General features: G+C 47.6%; 1 protein-coding gene across 7 annotated transcripts in view; it reads left to right on the plus strand.

Moving 5' to 3' along the window:
• The window catches only part of LOC125288230 (protein Shroom2-like), a 22450-nt gene extending 5621 nt beyond the window's left edge, over positions 1-16829 (plus strand). The window contains exons 1-11 of one of the 7 annotated variants that reach the window (XM_048234413.1): positions 225-607; positions 2358-2459; positions 4153-4170; positions 4402-4524; positions 4902-7593; positions 8008-8069; positions 9691-10446; positions 10731-11324; positions 12386-12557; positions 15369-15641; positions 16517-16829. In XM_048234413.1, the coding sequence (XP_048090370.1) occupies positions 2362-2459; positions 4153-4170; positions 4402-4524; positions 4902-7593; positions 8008-8069; positions 9691-10446; positions 10731-11324; positions 12386-12557; positions 15369-15641; positions 16517-16789 (5061 nt within the window). In that variant the 5' untranslated portion in view covers positions 225-607; positions 2358-2361 and the 3' untranslated portion in view covers positions 16790-16829. Of the gene's footprint in view, positions 1-224; positions 608-640; positions 823-2357; positions 2460-3953; positions 3992-4152; positions 4171-4401; positions 4525-4901; positions 7594-8007; positions 8070-9690; positions 10447-10730; positions 11325-12385; positions 12558-15368; positions 15642-16516 lie in introns of those variants that run through there. The other 6 variants (XM_048234414.1, XM_048234412.1, XM_048234415.1 and 3 more) reach the window with 6 other exon arrangements.
• Positions 16830-20966: the final 4137 nt, after the last annotated feature.

Raw genomic sequence — 20966 nt, forward strand, 5'->3', positions numbered from 1 at the left:
CTCCCACGTAACAGCTAAACCACAATAATCCCTCAAGGAAATCTACTATTGACTGGGACATCCACGCCGAGGCACAGGCCCAGCCCTCAGGGGAGGGTGAGTGTGTGTGTGTGTGTATGTGTGTCTCTGAGAAAGAGCCATGTGTGTGTGTGTTTGGGAAACAGAGAGAGAGAGGTGTAGTTTAGAGAGAGAGAGAGAGAGATGTGTGTGTGTGTGTGTGTGTGTATGAGAGGGGAGGTGGCTTTCACTCTGTGTGTATTGTGTGTGTGTAGAACTACAGAGCGTTGACTGGCCAAGAGACTGGCTATGATGAAGTGTGTGAGTCTCTGTCCTGTAGCTCAGTGAAGGCTGCTCAGATTGGGATCAGATCTGCTTACTTACTCCCTCTCCTCTTCCATCCTTGAAGAGACAGGAATGCACTAGATGAGAGAGAGAGAAAGAGAGAGAGAAAGAGAGAGAGAGAGAGAGAGAATGCCTCAGACAGCTTTAGACTTCTCTTTGAGCTCTAACTTATCACACCACGCTAGACTTGGACAAGGTGCTCTCATATCCAGGAAACATAATTCCTGCTCTTTCTCTCGACTTGCCTGCTTTGCTTACGACCTTGGTAAGTTATCTGTGCCATTTCTTCTGTGTTTACACTGACATTTTTGTGGACTTTGCTCTCTCTTTACTGTTGGAAAGATGGCAGTAAACTGAGTCCTTAGCTTTCTGAAGTTTTGAACGTTTTGTACTCTATGAAGTCTGTAATGTATCTCATGCCCCTGTAATGTCCGGTGGCGGTCAGGGCAGACATTAGAGGAGAGGAGTGCATAGAGCGCAGTGAGTTTTATAGCATGGACACTTAGTGCACATATTTGCTTTCACTCCTTTACTCAGATAAGCATCAGTCAGCATGATAAGTGTGTGTGTGTGTGTGTGTGTGTGTGTGTGTTTGATGGAAAGGATATTGAAGTGGTGATCTGCGTATGCCATCTGTGTGGTTATATAGATCTAGCAAATGATTGAATGATCTTTTTATGGCTGTGTTCCATATTGGTCCTAATTGAAGGTGCATTTTACTGTTGGCTTCATCTTCCATTGAATTTGAGTTACCATGTATAAAAAAATAGGTGGCTGAAATAATTGTGTTAGTGTGTTTGTGCATGTGTGTGTGTTGAGGGTGTGGGGGTGGAGGGGGCTTGCCAGGCTACACCCCCCTCCACACACACACACACAGACACACACACACACATACACACTTCAGTGGAATATCTGCGCGAGCCCTGCTGTAGCCGTGGCGATGAGGGCTCCAGGAGCAGGAACAGCATTTGCATTTCTATTGAGCGCTGATGCAGGGGCACCGTGGAGCGCGAACAGACCAGTCCTGCACCCAGTAGAGGAACGCAACTGAGGCACCACTGCTAAAACATTACAACTCAGCCCATTTGTGACGGAAAAGCCAGGAAAACTACGCTAGCTAAGCTAACTAAGCCCCCCTCTCTTCCTCCATACTGTCAAGATTAGGTAGGGGCTATGGAGATCCCAGTTTTGTCCAGATGGTAGTGGAATTCTCTCTCTGTGTCTCTCTTCCTCTGCCTGGTTAGAGTGTAGTGATCTAGGGGTCACACCCTGTCCATCCTGCAGGGGTAGTAGCTGTGGACACAGCCTTGCGTCTGAGCCTATCTAAGAGAAAACATGGCCCTAAGTCATTTTGCTAAAGACCACACATGACGGGATTGAAACTGGAGCACAAATGCACCTGTTGTTGGTGTATTACGGAATGCACTTAGGAAGCAAAATGTTTACGTTCTCCTGTTTGCACAGAAGATTGGATTTACTGTGCAAGACTGTGTGCGGCCTCATCTGACCTCTAAAGAGTGTGTTGAGCTTCTAAAGAGCCTCCATAGAATGTGTTGGGCTTCTAAAGAGCCTCCATAGAATGTGTTGAGCTTCTGTAAGATCTCCATAGAATGTGTTGGGCTTCAATAGGGCCTCCATAGATTTAGAGCCTCTCTCTCTAGGCCTCTGGATAGAATGTGTTGGGCTTCTATGATCTCCAAAGAATGTGTTGGGCTTCTATATGATCTCCATAGAATGTGTTGGGCTATAGAGCCTCCATAGAATGTGTTGGGCTTCTATAGAACCTCCATAGAATGTGTTGGGCCTCCATAGAGCCTCCATAGACTGTGTTGGGTTTCTGAGGGCCTTCATAGAAATGTGTTGTGGTTATGATGCAGAGCACAGGTTACCTGTGTTGGACATGTTTTTTTCCCTTCTTCCATTGCTAAGAGGAATCTACTGACCCCTCATCTCTTGTGTCCTAATACAGTGCTTTCAGGTTGACAAATCAGTTTATGTTCCTCCTCCTTGTGTAGGACGATGAAAATGGTTGATATCGTAACGCAAACAATGCCTGCCGAGAACGAGGTGCACGTGGCCCGGAACTTTCTTACGAAGATTCTGAGAAGTTCCATGAGGTATTGCAGGAGTAGTCCAGTTGCATTCCATCCCCGGCCACCCCAGCCATCCTCAGCCAACCCCCGAGCCTGTGTTCCTCAGACTTCTCCCAGTAGTTACTCCATACTGGTGATCGCCTGCATGTTCAAATCTCATATCTTCCCACACATGATACTCAGTTACACACTAAGGCCTGCCTGGCCGTCCCCACTAGTTCCTGGCCTTTGTTTCAACACTAGCACAAACCACAACCACTGCCTCCTACACCCATGTGCGATCTGTTTTTACCTTGTCCACTTCCTCCTCCTTGCTGCCGTGATCATTTCCCATGTTTCCTTCTGGCCTATGTCATTTCCTCCTTTTCCTCCTTCCTGTAGACGATACCATCTCCTTGGTAACTGAATCTAAACCTAGTTGTTTTGGTGAATAGCTGAGCTACAAACCTACACCTCCACTTCCCTTTCCTCACGTGACGTAGTCTGGTTCTCGTCCCTACCCAACCCCCGTCCAGTGTCTTCACACCTGGCGTGAGTCTTATGCAGCGCTGATTGGCCGTCACTTCAAATACACTCTCGTTCACTTCAGGTTTCCCTTTAAGATCCCTTTTCTCATGCCTCCTCCATACCTGTGGGGCAATCCATGGAGTAGATGTGGGGCAATTCGCCTTCCTGTACTTACCCTTTTCCCACACCTCCTCCATACCTGCTCCCTGTCACCTCCATACCTCCAACCGCTCCACACCTCCTCCATACCTCCAACCGCTCCACACCTCTTCCATACCTCCAACCGCTCCACACCTCCTCCATACCTGCTCCCCGTCACCTCCATACCTCCAACCACTCCACACCTCCTCCATACCTGCTCCCCGTCACCTCATACCTCCAACCGCTCCACACCTCCTCCATACCTGCTCCCCATCACCTCCATACCTCCAACCGCTCCACACCTCCTCCATACCTGCTCCCCGTCACCTCAATACCTCCAACCGCTCCACACCTCCTCCATACCTGCTCCCCGTCACCTCCATACCTCCAACCGCTCCACACCTCCTCCATACCTCCAACCGCTCCACACCTCCTCCATACCTGCTCCCCGTCCCCTCCATACCTCCAACCGCTCCACACCTCCTCCACACCTCCTCCATACCTGCTCCCCGTCCCCTCCATACCTCCAACCGCTCCACACCTCCTCCATACCTCCAACCGCTCCACACCTCCTCCATACCTCCAAGCGTTCCATGGATTAGCTTTGGCAATTCGCCTTTCTGTTGTTTCCCTTTTCCCACGCCTCCTCCGCACCTCCTGTCTGTCACCTCCATACCTCCAACCACTCCCTGGAGTAGCTGTGGCCTCCTCCTCCTCCTCCATCTCTCTGTGGTGGTGGTTTAGCTGGAGCAGCATGTCCTCCTCACATGCATGTCCCGCAGGATTAGCCACCTAATCCTCTTACCTTGCTGTCATTTTCTCCCGCTTCCATCAAAGTGGACGTAAATAGCTCCATGTTTGTCACCGCTCGCTTCTGTGATGACATTATTAGCAGTAGTGATGTTTGTGTAAGTAACCATGAGCAAATGAAATTCACTATTTCCTCCTGGGTTTTACTTTTATTTCATCAAATTCACCCTTTAATGGTCTCTTATTAATTGGTCTTATTATCATGGTGGTATATTTGGGGGTTAAATCTTCTATTCTGACCTCCTTGCATGAATTTCAGGAAGAACCGCTTCAAAGGGTAGGTTTCATTTTGCTCAGAAGTTAGTCTATGTGTCTTCAATCTTGAATGATAAACTGGGCTCTTTATGGCTTTGTACCTTACAGCAGCACCTGTTTGTGATAGCATGTCTCTGAGCTGTTGTCTGTGTCTGTGTGTGTGTGTGTGTGTTTGCATGCTTACGTGTGTGTGTGTGTGTGTGTGTGTGTGTGTGTGTGTGTGTGTGTGTGTGTGTGTGTGTGAACATCTCAGGAGGAATGATCCTGCCAGCAGACCACACTCCTGGCATTCATCCAAAGTGGCCGAGACCCAGACCCAGAGGATAGCACAGAACACCGAACCAGAACCTATATGGCAGTCCAAATACAGCATAAGGTACTGCTACACACACTACAAACATCCACACACACACACACAGCACACACACATACACATGCACACAGCACACACACACACAGCACACACACATACACACCACACACACACACACACACACAGCACACACACACACACAGTACACAGAGCAATATTTACAACCCTAAAACATGCACATGCATCTTCACATGAGCTAAAATATGTGTCAGAGATTCTGTCTCTGGACACCCTATGTGTATTCTCTGAGCATCTCATTTCATTGGCTTTCTACCTGCTCCCTGTACAATGGAAATTAATCTTAGTTTTAATAACCGTTAGCCGCCGTTAGTGTGATCTTCTGAATAATTGTCTGAACTCTCATCATTTACATTTTACAGCTCTTCCTCTAATGACGTGTCTAAATGTTGGGACCCTGCAAAGCAGCATCAGGCACCAAATCAACTCACCACAGTCCAGAACATGGAAGCTGTGGACCCCTGTCCACTGACCGACACGTCCAGTGTGTCGTTACCCCCCTCCAAGCACCTCAGCGCTGTCGACCTGTCCACAGGAGCCGGCGCAGGGACACTCCACAAGCGAGACTCCCCGCACGCGACCCTCTCCATGAGCTCCAACAGCCTGGACCCCGGCAGCGGCGGCGGCCTGTCCAAGAGCCAGGCGGCGTCCCTGGAGTGCATGTTCTACCGCGGCGGCCAGAGCGAGGCCGGGGGCCAGCCGGAGCGACCGCGCTACCTGCAGCTCCCCGTGGTCAGCGGCTGTGGTAGGGTCAGCCCGCGGCTGGAGGAGCAGGTGGGCTCCCGGTACTCCTCCTCATCGACTTCGTCCTGCGTCGCCACTGCCGCTGGAGGAGGGGGAGGTTCGAGGGCGAACATCAACCCTGTGTGGAACGTTCCGGAAGCCAAGAAGCCTACGGCTCCGTCTCCGCCACCACCCCCTCCCCCGCTGCGCAGCGACAGCTTCGCCGCCACCAAAGTCCACGAGAAGGGCTTGACCGCGCCCGGGGCTCTCCCTGGACCAGACGGTCCCTCTGCTCACCCGCAGCAGAAGGCTCCCCAGGGCAGGTCCGCTGTCGAACGGCTGGTCAAGGGCACCGAGAGCCAGCAGCAGCAGCAGCAGCAGCAGCAGAGTGTCCAGTCTGGGGAGAGAGGTGGGCCGGATGCTCGCCTTGGCTTCCTGGCGTCTCAGAGAAGCGAGGTGCTGCCCCCGTATCTCTCCGCCGAGGACTACAACGCCAACCAGATCCCCCTCAGCAAACCGAGCTCTCTGTCCAGCTCTGACGGACGGCAGGGCCTGGCTGGCCCTGACTACCAGCGGCAGCACAGCGGCGAGAGCGCTCACCTCAGCCTGCACCCCAAAGGCTCGTCGGCATCGTACACCACAACCACGGCCGCCGCCACTCCGAAGCACCACAGCGTCGGGGGATACTACCGCAGCCTGCAGGAGCTGCCAACCAACACGTGCAGCCGAGGACAGGCCAGAACCTCCACCGCGTCGCTGTCCAGCAACGCCCTGGACCAGAGCTCTGACCGCGGCGGAGGTGGAGGGCACGTGAGGTACTACTGCTACACACCTCTGCAGCAGCCGACACTGACCACAGTAACAGCAGCTCTGCAGGGATGTGTTCAGGGCAAGCCGGAGGCCTGGAGAGACGAGGCCGGTCCAGTCGGGACACAGAGGGCCATGAGGAACAAGTACCCCGCCGCCCAGCAGGCTTTTAACGGCTACGGCAACAAGCAGGCGAGCGGTCAGACGGCCTCGGAGAGTCCGTCCGCTGGGCTCAACGTGTGGATGGCGCGGTCGAGCTCGGACGAGCGGGAGCGGATGACCAGTGGGGGCGGGGCAGACGGTCACCATGGCAACAGGTATTCTCACGGTCAGCAGCAGCAGTTGCAGTCGCACAGGGAGCCGCCGGCTGACCCGTGGGTGTCGCAGGACTGCCGTAAGATTTGCCCTCAGCAGACCCCTCTGCTCCACTCGCTGTCTCAGGAGAACAAGCTGCTGACCGAGAAACGATCGCCGCCCCTGACCACCACCGTTCCTGGTCCTCAAGACAGCCCAGAGCTGGGCGGTGGCAGCGGCAAGCAGGGTCGCCGGAGTGACCGCTACGCCACCACGCTGCGCAACGAGATTATCATCAAGCGGGCGCAGCTGCAGAAGAGCCGCAGCGCCGCCGCCCTGTCCTGTCCCGGGGAGGTGGACGACGAGGCCAAGCCCAGCGCCTGGAAGTCCCCCGAGACGTCCACTTCCTCCGACGGATCCTTCTCCAACACCTACAAGGACCACCTGAAGGAGGCGCAGGCGCGTGTGCTGCAGGCCACGTCCTTCAAACGGAAAGATCTAGAACTTCCTGGGAGCGAGGGCACGCCCGCCACCGCCGCCATGTTGGCGCGCCGAGATCTGAGCGTGGCTGAGATCCTGTCGGGTAAGGCCGGAGCTGTTGCCGGCGGCAACCACGTGTCACGCATCGGAAGCCGGAAGCGCTTCCCCATGAGCAAGCGCGTGCACTCGTTCTCCGAGCCGGACAAGATCAACGAGGTCGGTGTCGAGGGCAAAGGACTGACCTTGGACTCGGTCGGCTCGTTCATCGACCGGCGCATGTTCTTCGAGGGAGTCGCCAAGCCGACGTTTTCCAAACCTGCTCCTAAGACAGGACCTCAGAGCTCACCTGAGGAGCTCCACATCAGCGCAAAGGCCAAAGGGCCACCCTCACACGAGGAGCCCGCTGGGTCGAAGGTCATAGGGTCGTCCCCGCCACAAGGCCACCACGCCCACAGAGGCCACCTCAGGGAGCACCACTCCAGACATCACTCAGGAAAAGAGCATGGTTGGCCCAAGCAGGAGCCCCCTCTGCAGCAGCAGTCGCCGCCACTGCCCCCGCTGTCGCGGTTGGGCACGTTCGCCGAGTACGAGGCCACCTGGAACATGCAGCGGAAACAGTCTGAGGCCAGGAGCTCGGGCAGGTACCGCTCGGCTGAGAACATCCTGGAGCCATCAGCAGAGGACGGGAACGAGGCTGTGTGTATCCACGAGAGGTCCAGGTCATCCCCCTCTGCAGACTTCTACGAACAGGTTGGTTCTATAGTCAGTGAGGAGTGCTGTGCTTCTTTGGCACTAGGTATGCTCACCAATCAAAAGTGGCACAACTTACAGAGACATTTGGAATATTGAACTGAATCTTGACATTGACATTCAAAAACAGCAATATCTGTCAGAACATTTCATTTATAGGTAAAGACAATGCATTCATTTATACTCAAAAATAGGTTAAACCTTACGCTGTTGTTTTATACGTTGAATTCCTGGTTTAAATGCACGACCTGTCTTCCCTTGTAAGACTTCCCAGTTGCGAGGGTTTCGGTGGCCCATGGGGAATGACACCTGAACCATTTGGCCCTTTCTCAGGCCGACCCAGGAATCCCAGGCATGTAGGTCTGGCACAGGTGCCATCAGACAGGCTGACCGCTGTTCTCTATTCTTCCACAGAAAATGCCCCTGCCTGCCAGGAAACTCTATCTAGATCGGCCAGCTGACACCCACACCATGGGGTAAGGATCTCCCATAATGCACTCCACTATGCGTGTGTGTGTGTGTGTGTGTGTGTGTGTGTGTGTGTGTTTTGCGTGTGTGTGTGTGGGGGGGTGGGTGTGTATGCGTGTGTGTGTGTTTGTGTGTGTGGGGGGATTTGTGTGTGTGTGGTGTGTGTGTGGGGGGGGATTTGTGTGTGTGTGTGGGGGGATCTGTGTGTGTGTGTGTGGTGTGTGTGTGCGCAAGGTGAATGAGTGGGGCTTTCCTTCAGTATTGGTGTGTATCCTATGAGGTCAGATTAAAACAATGTTCCCATTATTAAGGCCAACACTGGTGCCCAGTCACCTGTGTTGCACCTAGAAGCACCACAATGTGTGTGTCTGAATGTGAGCGTGAGTGTGTGTGTGTGTGTGTGTGTGTGTGTGTGTGTGTGTGTGTGTGTGTGTGTGTGTGTGTCTGTGAGTGTGTGAGTGTGTGTCTAAAATCAATTTGCTACGTGTTGGCGAAGTGACCATAGCAAACTGGCCATACTGTAACTGTAGGTCCCTTGTCCAGTGGCAGGCACAGCGTGCGATGCGCCGCTTTGTCAGTGTAACAATGTGAGCTCCGCCTGGGCTGCCCTGTCCTCAGACTCAGAAATGCTTCGCATGCCATCATGACATGTCCCACTTGCTGCCTTTTGTTCAGGTGTTGCAGTTTTAAAGGGGGGGGGTTGCAATAAATCAAGCCGGAGTGAAACCATGGGGCAAGTGATAAATATCTACTACTGTATCATATGAAGCACTTTAGGTAACACATACCCGTATTTACATAAGAGCAGACAATGGCAGTATTGGGGTATTGCTGGTTGCTGGTTGCAAGTGTGTCATTTTAGCTTTTGACAGCTTCTCAGATTGACTGCTGTATGGATGAGAACAGTTCTATGGTTCAACCTAGATTAGTTGGTGGTTTTCTGTGTGTGTGTGTGTGTGTGTGTGTGTTCGTATGTGCGTATGTGTGCGTGCACATATGTGTGTGTGTGTGTGTGTGTGTGTGTGTGTGTGTGTGTGTGTGTGTGTGTGTGTGTGTATGACTAAGCTGAGGCATCAGACAGAGTTCTGGCGCTTCAGCAGAATTCCACAGAAGGCCCCCATGCCACAGTCTTGGCAACTGCTTGGCAGTGAAATGTTTCTCTATGTTTTTCTGCTTCCAGTCTTTTTTCCCCTGATTTGTGGGATTTTGCAAGACTATGCTTTCTCACAGAGTGTTCTAGAACATTTTTGAAAAATCCTTGTGATTTCCTGTTTTTCTTCTAGAATGACAGAGAAGGACAAGTTAGATTCACAATCACTCTTCACAATGTTTGATGTTTTTCAGTTATTGAAATAGTACTGTATACTGAAATGTTTTTTTAAATATACTTTTAGGATTTCATATGGTCTGATGGTCTGATTATCAATTAGTTTGTTTAGTGTCTGGTGTGTCAGCCATCTTAACTGTTTTAGTCTTGTGTGTCATATGTATTCATAGTAGACTGCAGACTGCATAGTAGTCTGTGTAGTAGCATTGTAGACAGTACCTTCGACTTTAGTGTGTGTGTGTGTGTGTGTGTGTGTGTTACTGCCTTCCTCCCCTCATGTGTTTATGTCTGTGCCACTGTAGCGTGTTGGCCGAGAGGGGCCTGGCGGAGAGCAGGGGAGTACGAGAGCGTCCTGCCCAGCCTGACCACTTCCTGCCGCCCTCTGAGGCCGCGGCGTCCCGAACGGATCTCGAGAAGAGAGACGTGTCCACGATTGCTGCCCCCCCGCCGGACCCCCGGTACCACCAGCCTACGCCCGATCCCCCACCGTACCCTGACCACTTGCGCCACGTCGGGGTCACCGCCGCCCTCGAGCAGCCCGCCCTCCCCAAAAAGAGGGGCGCAGCAGCTTCAGCGTTACCCCAGAGGCTCTCCCCGCCCAGAGTGGACACTCCGGGGCCCTCTGTGGACATGACTGTGACCTCGCTGAGAGAGTCCAGTGACCTCCAGACTGCTGGTCATTCCGCGAGGGGCAGCAGCAGGTCTCCCGGGGTGGGGTTGGTACTGCCAGTGCCCGCTATGCCCACGCTGGCATCGGACGCCACACTGAAGGTGTCCCCGTGCCCAGAGAGAGAGGTGCAGGCGGGCAGCCGACTGGACGAGGAGTGGAGGGCCCTGCACCAGACCGCCCTGGCTGCCTTGGCACCGTCTCTGGCACATTCTCCTCTTCCTCATCCACACACTCATCCTCACGGTCCTGCCTCCTCGCCCGCTGCCCTCAAGGGCACTGCTGCCCTAACGGTGCCCACTACCAATGCCACACGCTCACCCTCGCCACAGTTTGCCCCACAGAGACTGACCGACAAGCCCCCAGCACCCACACAGGATGACCTGTCCAGGTACTGCATGCCGGTCTGTTACAAGTCTGTCATCAACTACCAAGATGATTGTAAAAAAATTGCCTTTTAAAAGAAAATGTTACATTTGGACCTTCAAATGTCCCTAATGTTTTAATATTCTTTATTAAAGTCAAATTGAACATGTAATTTACAGAACAAAGTACAGTAATATGGCCAACATGGCGGCCATTTTGTGGTCTTTGAGTTGGTATATTATAATTGATCTTCCTGTCTGATGCCCTAATGAAGTAGTCCTGTGTGTTACTATGGTTACATGGTTACAGTGATAAGATGGGTGACGCCTCGGAGCTGAGTAACGTTGTGAAGAGAGTCCCCGTCAGGATCGTCCACGCTGAGACCAGTCTGGAGCGGAAGGGCCGCCAGTACCTCCTCAGCAACGGAGCTCAGGGTGGGCCAACAACAACAACAACAACAGCGACAACAACAACAAGCCCTCAAAGCAGCTTCGCCCCCCAGGAGCAGTCCTACTCCCTCTTCTGTGCCTACTCACGGCAGGAGGAGGCGGAGTGGGAGGCGCACCGCGGCTCCTCCAGACCTCCTCAGGGGACCCCGGGCTTCCCTGTAGCCCCAACAGGGGCCACCCTGAACGGGCAGTCGAGAAGGAGCAGCCTGCCCGCCGCCGCCACCTACGCGGCGATGGGCGATCGCTCAGATGACGACGTGAAGAGAGAGGAGCTGGCCCGGGACATCATGGGCAAGGACAAGTCGCTGGCGGACATCTTGGACCAGAGCCGCATGCGGACCACCATGGACCTGATGGGGGGCATCTTCCCGCAGGGCGAGCAGGTGCTGGAGGGGGCACAGCAGCGCCGACGAGTCGCCCCCAAACAGACGTCGCCCCGCGCCGCAGACGAGAGGTAGGTGCTCTGAGATACTGTACAACAGCCTCAGGCAGATTCAATCTCCCATGCAGTAATATGGATTATTATATGTGTCCTAAAAGGGGTCTGTGGTAGCCTGGCCAATGGCCATCCCCTTGAAAATTGAGCAGAAGTACGTAGGAAGGCAAGGCCATGCTAGGTCTGTGGTGGACTTGCCTTCATTTCATTGTTTAGTCAGCACAGCTCCTCAGATTGCAGCACAGTTGTTACAGGATGGTGTACAGTGTATGTGATGTTGGGGGTTTTGGTTTCATCTCCTCTCCTCGCATCTAACAACCCAAACACACCTAACATGCACTTCCTGTCTTCCTCTCTTCTACTTCCTGTCTTCCTCTCTTCTACTTCCTTCTACCTCTTTCTACTTCGACTACACTTTTGACCACTTTTGACTTTAGCTTCTGCACTCTCATCTCTGGTAGTCTGGTGGTGTTTATTACCTAAGATCTCCTTTGCAATGTACCTTGACTGTTAATCCTAATTTTGTAAATAAATGTAAATGTAATGCAACAGGGGCCTAATATTTGCCTGAGATTAATAAAAAAAGAAGTAATCCAGTCTGTTAAAGTAAAAGTATTTAAAGTTAAAGTATTTACTAAAGGGTGAAGTTAAGTGAAGTTTATGAGATAGTAGGCCTCACACAGAACATGTTCCCATTGGTTGTGACCTCAAACAACATTTCTGTAAACATGCCTCTGTTGCAGTTGAGTTTAGCAACAGCACTACTGCCCCCTACTGGATGAAAATAATACATGAACCTGTTCAGTCCAACAGAGCACATCAGAACAGAGCTCTCAGTCTCTGAGAACTTAAACTGTGTTTGTGTGTGTGTGTGTGTGTGTGTGTGTTGTGCGTGTCTGTGTCTGTGTCTGTGAGTGCGTGTGTGTGTGTGGTGTGTGTGTGTATGTGTGTGTGTATGTGTGTGTGGGTTTGTGTGTGTGTCTGTTTGTGTGTGTGTGTGTGTGGTGTGGTGTGTGTGTGTGTGTGTGTGTGTGTGTGTGTGTGTGTGTGTGTGTGTGTGTGTGTGTGTGTGTGTGTAGCAGGAGGGTGGAGGATGACCTGGCAACGGCGGTGTCCGTGGTGAGTAGCTCCTCCTACTACAGCACGTCAGCGCCCAAGGCGGAGCTCCTGATTAAGATGAAGGACATGCAGGAGCAGATGGACGAGCAGGACTCCGAGGACGAGCTCGACTATGACCTCTCCAGCAAGAAGGTAAGCAGGGCACACACACACACAGTCTCTCAATCACTTTTTCAGACACAGACACACACACACACACACACACACACACATACACATACAGTACACATTCACACTCTCACACTCACTGATTACCTGTCGGTTACCTGTTAAGAGAAAATCATCTGTACTCCCAGTGTATCCCAGTGTACTCCCATTCTGTAGTTATCCTTCCTAAAGGGGGAAAGGGTTGCACTCCTGCTTTAAACTACAGGAAGGTATCTGAAACAATCAGCTCAAAAAAAGGGGAGATTGCATGGCGGACAAATTATGCTAAATTAAAATCCCTAATTAAAGTTTTTCACAATTGCTAAAACACATTTTTTTAAACCTTCCCCCCTTTTCTCAAAACTGTAAACACCAACCCCAAATTTCAAACTGCATTCACAAAACCTCTGCAAAACAGAACAATCGCCTCAAAACAGATGTACCTGTGCTCAAAACCAAACACTGTCTTCAGATCATCTTACAAAGCAGTCAAAATGTAAACACTACTGAGCAGTCATTAGACACTACATCAAAAAACGCAGTGAGGCAGCTCATGCAGCTCCAGTAGAAATGTTCATTGTTTACAATACAGTAAATGCATTTTGCATCTAAAAGAAAAAACAAAACAGTATTGAGAATGGGGGTTTACAGTTTATGTTTACAGTTTTGAGAAAAGGGTGGAAGGTTTCAAAAAATGTGTTAAGCAATTGTGAAAAACTGTATACCGGAAAAGACAGGCACTTCAGTACTGCAAATGAGAAGTACATTGCAGTCTACAGTCTACAATGTACTTTGAATGCCCCACTGACTGTTTCTGTCCATTGTTGATATGAACCTGCACTGTTCAGCAACCTGTTTACACTCTGAGCTTATATTGGTTGAGTCACATCATTTGAAACAAGTGTGATCAATTTTGAGTCGTGTTTACAGTTTTTTTCAGTCGCTAACAAGCGTTTGTCTAACCAGTTGTTACATTTTCAAAACTCTAAACACAATTAGCACAGCATCGGTCGTTTGTGGCCATACCATTCACACATTTCATGTCGTTTTCACACAATATGCAGTCAGTGAACACATTTCCACAGTGCTTACATTTTCTTAACAAACAAGCTATACCTCCCAACAAAATGATGGATTGTTTTGCAGTATTCTGAGATGTTAACACACAACATCTCACAATAGCAAAAACAATATTCCAAACCTTAGATACAGTATAAAAAACGTCTGCTTCTGCTACCAAGCGGTTTTATCCCATCGCCTTGGATACTGTATTATCAGATGCGATGTTTATGAAAACATGTGGCCTAACCCTGAAGATCGCAGAGATTATATACAGTGATTTTGTGCTTGTTTTAGTTTTTTTTTGTTGTTTTTACTGTATCTGGGCTTTTTGCTGTTGTATTTTTGTTCAGAATGCTCTTGTGTGTTTCATGGATATTTTGTTCACTGTAAGCAATACTGTAAACTTTTTCTGTTCTATCATACTGTAAACAATATTTCTACTGAAAATTCTTACAGTAAACAGTAAAGGGAAAAATTATTTGCTTTTTACTGGAATGCTTTGAACATTACATGTGGACATACAGTTCCCAACCAAGAAATTTAGTGTAAAAAGGGCGGATTGCATGTTTTGCATGCAAATACCTGTAAAACTGAAAAATTAAAAGTCTATGCAGTTTTTGTAATGTCAACAATAGCCAGTATTTTGAAACCTGGTGTACTTTGATTGACTGCATGTACCTTGTGAAGTGAAAACAAGGGTTATTCTTTGACAGAATAATTTCATTTTGAGTCAGATTTCCAGTGTTTTGGTAAAGTTAGTGTGTGCAGAGAAAGATGTGTTAATATATATTTAACAAAATGTATTTTTGAGAAGAAAATGATCCATTTGGCCAATTGTGTTTTGTAGGTGTGAGTCTGTGTTAAGAGTTTAGAAAAAGTATCCAAAGTATGGGTAAGCGCTTGTTAGCGATTGAAAAAAACTGTAACATAGGGCATTTTGTGCTTTCTTTCTTTTTAGATTGTTGAAACAAGTGTCTATGAGATCTGCAAATTGTGTTTTATACGTGAAAACTGTTTATTATTTGGCCAAAAGAGTGATCAAGAATTTTGTTCAGAGAATGGAGTTTAGTGTTTTAGCAAAAACTAATATAATGGATATAATGCATTCCATTAGCAAGTTCAAGCGGACTATGTGCAAAACATGCTCCACCATACGCAACACTTGTAACATCTTTAGACAAAAGTTCAGTAACCTTGTGGTCTACATTTCTATAAATGTAAATGGCGTAAAATGGCAATAAAAAGGCTTTGTTTACTTAGAATGGGCAGATTATAGAATGATGTGAGACTTGTGACATTTTTATGAGATGACAACATTTGTCAGTGAGTCATGGGGTCTTATTTAGATAGAGTCACCTTTACCTCAGTTAAACCAAGGTTAGGCTAATCTACAAAGTGAGTGTGTGTGTGTGTGTGTGTGTGTGTGTGTGTGTATGTGCCGTGTGTGTGTGTCCCCAGCAGCAAGAGCAAGAAGGTCATATCTGGCTAACACAGAGCATAGGCACACGTTAGGTCTCTATTTCTAACATTGTTTTTTAATGTTTTAAACTAAACATGCTACATGTACACACAGCAATTTTAATATAGCATGTGTGTGTGTGTGTCGCGTTTGTATGTGTGTGTGTGGTGTGTGTGTGTGTGTGTGTGTGGTGTGTGTGTGTGTGTGTGTGTGTGTGCCGTGTGTCTGCCCCGTGTGTGTGTGTGTGTGTGTGTGTGTGTGTGTGTGTCCTGCAGCAAGAGCTGATCAGCAGCCTGAGTACGAAGCTGCAGGTGCTGCACGAGGCGCGTGAGAGCCTCCAGGATGACGTGCAGGACAATAACGCGCTGGGCCAGGAGGTGGAGGCCACCGTGCAGGCCGTCTGCAAGCCCAACGAGCTGGACAAGTTCCGCATGTTCATCGGGGACCTGGACAAGGTGGTCAGCCTGCTGCTGTCCCTCTCCGGCAGGCTGGCCCGCGTGGAGAACGCCCTCAACAACCTGGAGGAGGGGGCCTCAGCTGAGGAGAAGGTGAGGGGCTCTGTGTGTGTGTGTGTGTGTGTGTGTGTGTGTGCGCAATGCAATGTGTGTGTGTGTGTGTGTGTGCAATGCAATGTGTGTGTGTGAGCGTACGTCTATGTGTGTTTGTGTGTGTGTGTGTGTGTGTGTGTGTCTGTCTGTGTGTGTGTGTGCGTCTGTGCCGTGTGTGTGTGTGTGTGTGTGTGTGTGTGTGTGTGTGTGTGTGTGTGTGTGTGTGTGAGGTGTACGGCTGTGTATATTTTTTATCGATGTTTGTAAATATACAGTATGTATCCTGTATGTGTTATGTGTGTGTGTGTTCATGTTCCATGACATTTGTGTGTTGTTAGACATGTTAAGTATTTTCTAAATAACGTTCCCTTCTTATTAGATTATTAGATTATAACAAAAAGCATAAATGTACTAAATAGTTTCACAAAGCAGATGTCTTTTCAAGGACAGTTTTGTAGCATGACCACAGAACTGTGCTGAATACCATGTCAAATTGCATAAAGGTCTACCAGCTGCTCTAACTAGACAAGGAAATAGTTAGTGTTTAAGACCCCAGGGCCAACCTGGCAATGCAGAGCAGATAGCTACTGACACATGGGATGCACCCATGCAGAACAGCGAAATATTGCAAAACTGTTATATCCCTTTTATCTCTAAATACTAGTCACACACCAATATACTACACAGGGACAGTATACAGGAACGGAATGAAATAAACAGTTGTCTCATATGTGCAAGAACACATAACAGAAATATCAGGACATAAAATGTAAATGTAATGTAATGTAATGTAAATGTAAATGTAAACTACTTATGACTGTAAAAATCATAATTCTGATTCCAATACTTCTTCTGTCTTCTTCCCCCTCTCTCAGCACGCCCTGACCGAGAAGCGCAGGCTGCTGATTCGTCAGCACGAGGATGCCAAGGAGCTGAAGGAGAACCTGGACCGGCGCGAGCGACTGGTCTACGACATCCTGGCCAGCTACCTGAGCGCCGAGCGTCTGGCCGACTACGAGCACTTCGTCAAGATGAAGTCGGCACTCATCATCGAGCAGCGCAAGCTGGAGGACAAGATCAAACTGGGAGAGGAACAACTCAAGTGTCTGAGAGACAGCCTGCCTCTGGAGCAGAGACTCATGTTCTGAGAGAGAGAGAGAGAGAGAGAGAGAAGAAAGAGAGGGAGAGGGAGGGAGGGAGAGAGAGAGAAGGAGAGAGAGGGAGGGAGAGAGCGCAAAAGAACAGAGAGGATGAAGAGACGCATTCTAGAACTGGAACTCTGGAGAGAGCAAGAGGAAGATGAGAATGAAAGACCACAGACGACAGGAGACGACAACAGATCTTCTGAGAACTGGAATCTGTGACAAAGCATGAGAGGGAGAAAAAAACTCATATTATGTTTGTTTGTTTGTCTATTTATTTGTTTGTTTTTATTTCAAGACTGCCAGTCATATAAATATACGCTTTGCTTTATTCAGAGGAAGATGGTGTGGGAAATAGACAGGCCTACAGAGAGGGTTGAACATAGTCAGTAGGTGAAAATCTACAGTATGTCATGATAATGAAGAAGTTTGGAATGTTTTAACGCTTATGCAGACATATGGGTTGATAAACATGTCTATCATAGTTTGACGGTCCTAAAGCTGCACTTGTGATTTCTCTTCTGGAATGAACATTTTATCTTATCATTTTATGCATTTTATTCAAGGTTGTATTTGTGATGACCTTCAGTGATGCTCTTTTTGAGATGGTGAACTATGAATATATAATATATTTATATATACAGATGTATATATAATTTATTCGAAAATGTATTTTAGGGTTTGAATGGAATGGATTATTTGCCATTTTTTTTTGCAAAATTGCCTGTTGATTGTAGTTGTTAACAGTTCACATAAAGATTATTATTACCGGTATTATATTTCAGATAAGAACAGTGTGTTTATATGCTGTATGTAACTGCTACCAAAATATTCATACCTGTTATGATGCTGTTCTAGAGAATAGCCATGGCGTTTGTCTGTAATTTTCATAGACTTGCTACCATATTCAGGTATATTTATATTTTCCTTATGAATGAAATTAAGAAATTGAATTTTGCAAACTAGATGGGATGTGCTAGCACTTTACAGTGAAGGTCTTATTCTGAATGATAAACACCTATCTGGATTGGAACATTAAAATGTGCCTGGGTAGGCCTACATTGTATTCATTGTGCCCTATCGTTGTGTGTCAAAGTCAAAGTCAGCTTTATTGTCAATTTCTTCACATGTTCCAGACATACAAAGAGATCGAAATTACGTTTCTCACTATCCCACGGTGAAGACAAGACATATTTTACCAATTTTAAGTCCACAGACAAACATAACATTCAAGTAAACAAAAAAGTAAGTAAATAAGTAAATAAGAGGGCACATATAATAATGAAAAAATAAGAGCAGCAAAATTTTGTTGAAATTGTGCATAGACAGTCAATAAAAAAACTAGTGCAAAAGTCAGGCCAATAAGAGGCTTGGGTAGTTCTGTTTGACCTGAGTAATGAAGAAAGTGGCATAGTGGTGCAAGTTATGTAAGAGCAGCAGAAGAAGTGTTGTGTTTTTCAGGACAACAACACCAAGTTGTAAAGTGTACAAAGTGTGCAGAGTGTGCAAGTGGAGTAGGCAGGCGGCCATTGTGGGTCCAATGTCCAGGATGTTATGTAGCTGAGGGTGGAGGGGGGAGAGGAGGGAGAGAGTTCAGCATCCTTACAGCTTGGTGTATGAAGCTGTTGGTGAGTCTGGTAGTCTTGGGAGCGCAGAGGCTTCTGTACCTCTTCCCAGAGGGCAGTAGATCAAACAGATTGTGAGCGGGGTGACTTGCATCACTCACAATTTTGGTATACTTCTTGGTGAGGTGGGTGGTGTAAATGTCCTTCAGGGAGGGGAGTGAAGCACCAATGATCCTTCCAGCTGTGTTCACTATGTGTGTGTGTGTGTGTGTGTGTGATATGAATTATATAGGCTAGTATGTAGGTCTGTATTCTGTAAGCAACTGAACAAGGGTTACCACACGTTCTGGTTTTCCCGGGATTGTTCTCTTTTTTAATGTCTGTCCCGGAAAATTGATAAGCTTTCCCGGGACACCAAATGTCCCGTTTTAATGCACGTACTTTTTTTTAAAAGTATTCCCTAGTTTCACTTTCAATAAAACCCACGTTCCGCTCCTGCAATCCTACTATTTTTCTTAAGTTATCTTGATTGTATCCAGCTGTCGGAGGCAGGGATCCGCGTATTTGATTGGTTGTAATGCAGACCTGCGAAACGAAAGTTTACCATCAGCATCACCTAGCAACTACCAGCCCTGCGCAGCATGTCCAAGAGAGTGAGTGCGTAGCAGATTGGAGAGGGTAGCCTAGTATTAAGGTTTTGCACCTACGTCATAATGTCATGTGACAGTTTGTTTACAACTAGAGTGGTAGGCAAGAATGGTAGACAAGGCACTGCAGAGAGTGGTAGGCAAGCCTACAACAGTCGGGTTGCATAGGCTACACATAGTTACAAATAGCTTAAAATTGAAATTTTAATATCAAATATTGACCGGGGATGCGACCACTTGTGTAGGCCCTAACAGTTGGTTTTACAATAAGAAGCAAAAAGGCTGACGACGACCATTTAGCCTACCTATCCTCGTGGTTGTGGAGGATGATCGTTAGCAGCTGTGAAGTCTTTTATTCTCAAGATAGCCTAATGGTGTAGCCTACTGTCTACGAAGACGTAGGCTAAAATACAACTATCTACAGTCATCCAAAAATGAATTGCCAGAGACAGGCTATGAAGGGAAAAGTGCAGCATTTTAAACATGGCAAGATTATTTTTTACCGAACAGTTTGTTCTAATTTGTCTCGTGAAATACGTGCTTGTGGACATCAATCACCTATCTTCTGTCCTTCTATTTCAAGTTATCATGTGTGTCATTTGATTATATAATCACAACAAATGCTAATAAATGAAAACAGAATAGGCTTTTGTGCTATAGGCTAACGTTACAGGTCACTTAGGCTAACTCCCGTATGTCAAAATAAACTGATTTGATCCTAATAGTTTAGCGATCACACACAACAACTTAACACAGCAACCTCAAACACCACTGTTGAACCTAGGCTACTGCTTCAGTCATGTAAGAAATAAGCAGTTTATGAATGATCTTTACCCGTTTAATCAAGTCCACATGACCAAAATAACAACATATTTAAAGGCTGAGCTAGCATAACAGCCTAATATGGCCGATGCTGCAATGGATAACTAATAAAAAGTTTCACACAATTAATGAACTTTATCACTCACATTCTGAGTTTTTCTGGGTGGTTATATATCCATGCAGATCGTCTTGGAATAAGCCATCGCTGTTATATGATATAATATGTTACAGGATTCATGACTAACGCCATTAATGTTATGATGCTGACTGACGCTGGCTATACCAGTAGCTTCTAGGCTATCGGAACTCCCCCTATTACCGTCGGTCCCGTATTTCCACCGTCTTGCGTGTATGCGTCACTTAATATCAATTTCTATACAAACCAAGACAGCAGACTCCTAAAGAAACACAACCACCCACACCATAGGTGTATCTAAATTAGCTATGTACCAAAATGACATTTTACCGTGACTCAAAGACAGTGTTGTAAGGCTGCGTGTACACAACCGCTTGGAGCTCCAGTGGAATTTTAATTTCACGACGAGAATTCTCGGTCTAACCGTTCATGTGCCGTTGAAACGGTGTAAATAGGCGACCCATCAGGCCAGCACTATAACTCCGGCGTGCTAAACAAAATCGGATATTTCAGGCAGTAAATGCTCCGTTAACAAACAAACCAGATTTTGTTCAAATCTACACACCTATGGCTACTGAAAATGTCAGGTTAATTTAGCAAATGTTATTCTGAAGTGTTAAAAAACATCGTTGTTTTAGAATTTCTGAACAAAAGTGGTGATAATTGGGGGTGTTACGATACCGTTTTAAAGTCTACTGCCTACCAAAACCTGTCGCTGTTCAGTTGAAGTTAAATGATCAAATATTGTTTGATTTTGTGTCAGCTTTCAGAAGGAAGACATGTTCCTTTCTGGTCAAATTTCACAGCTTCTAAGAAAGGCTATCGTCTAGAAAGGCTATCGCCTTCGTGTAAACCGAGTTTTGAACAGAGAAAAAAGTTAGGCTACCATTAGGCTACATGCAGGTTCTCCGATACAGATCAATGCACCAAATCAGGGCGATTTTAGCGAAACAACGTTCCTGTGACAGGCTATCAAATATTGAACAATGGGATAACGTTTCATCATCACCTTT

The sequence above is a fragment of the Alosa alosa genome, chromosome 23 (assembly GCF_017589495.1).
Source record: "Alosa alosa isolate M-15738 ecotype Scorff River chromosome 23, AALO_Geno_1.1, whole genome shotgun sequence".
In the NCBI taxonomy this organism is placed as follows: Eukaryota; Metazoa; Chordata; class Actinopteri; order Clupeiformes; family Clupeidae; genus Alosa; species Alosa alosa.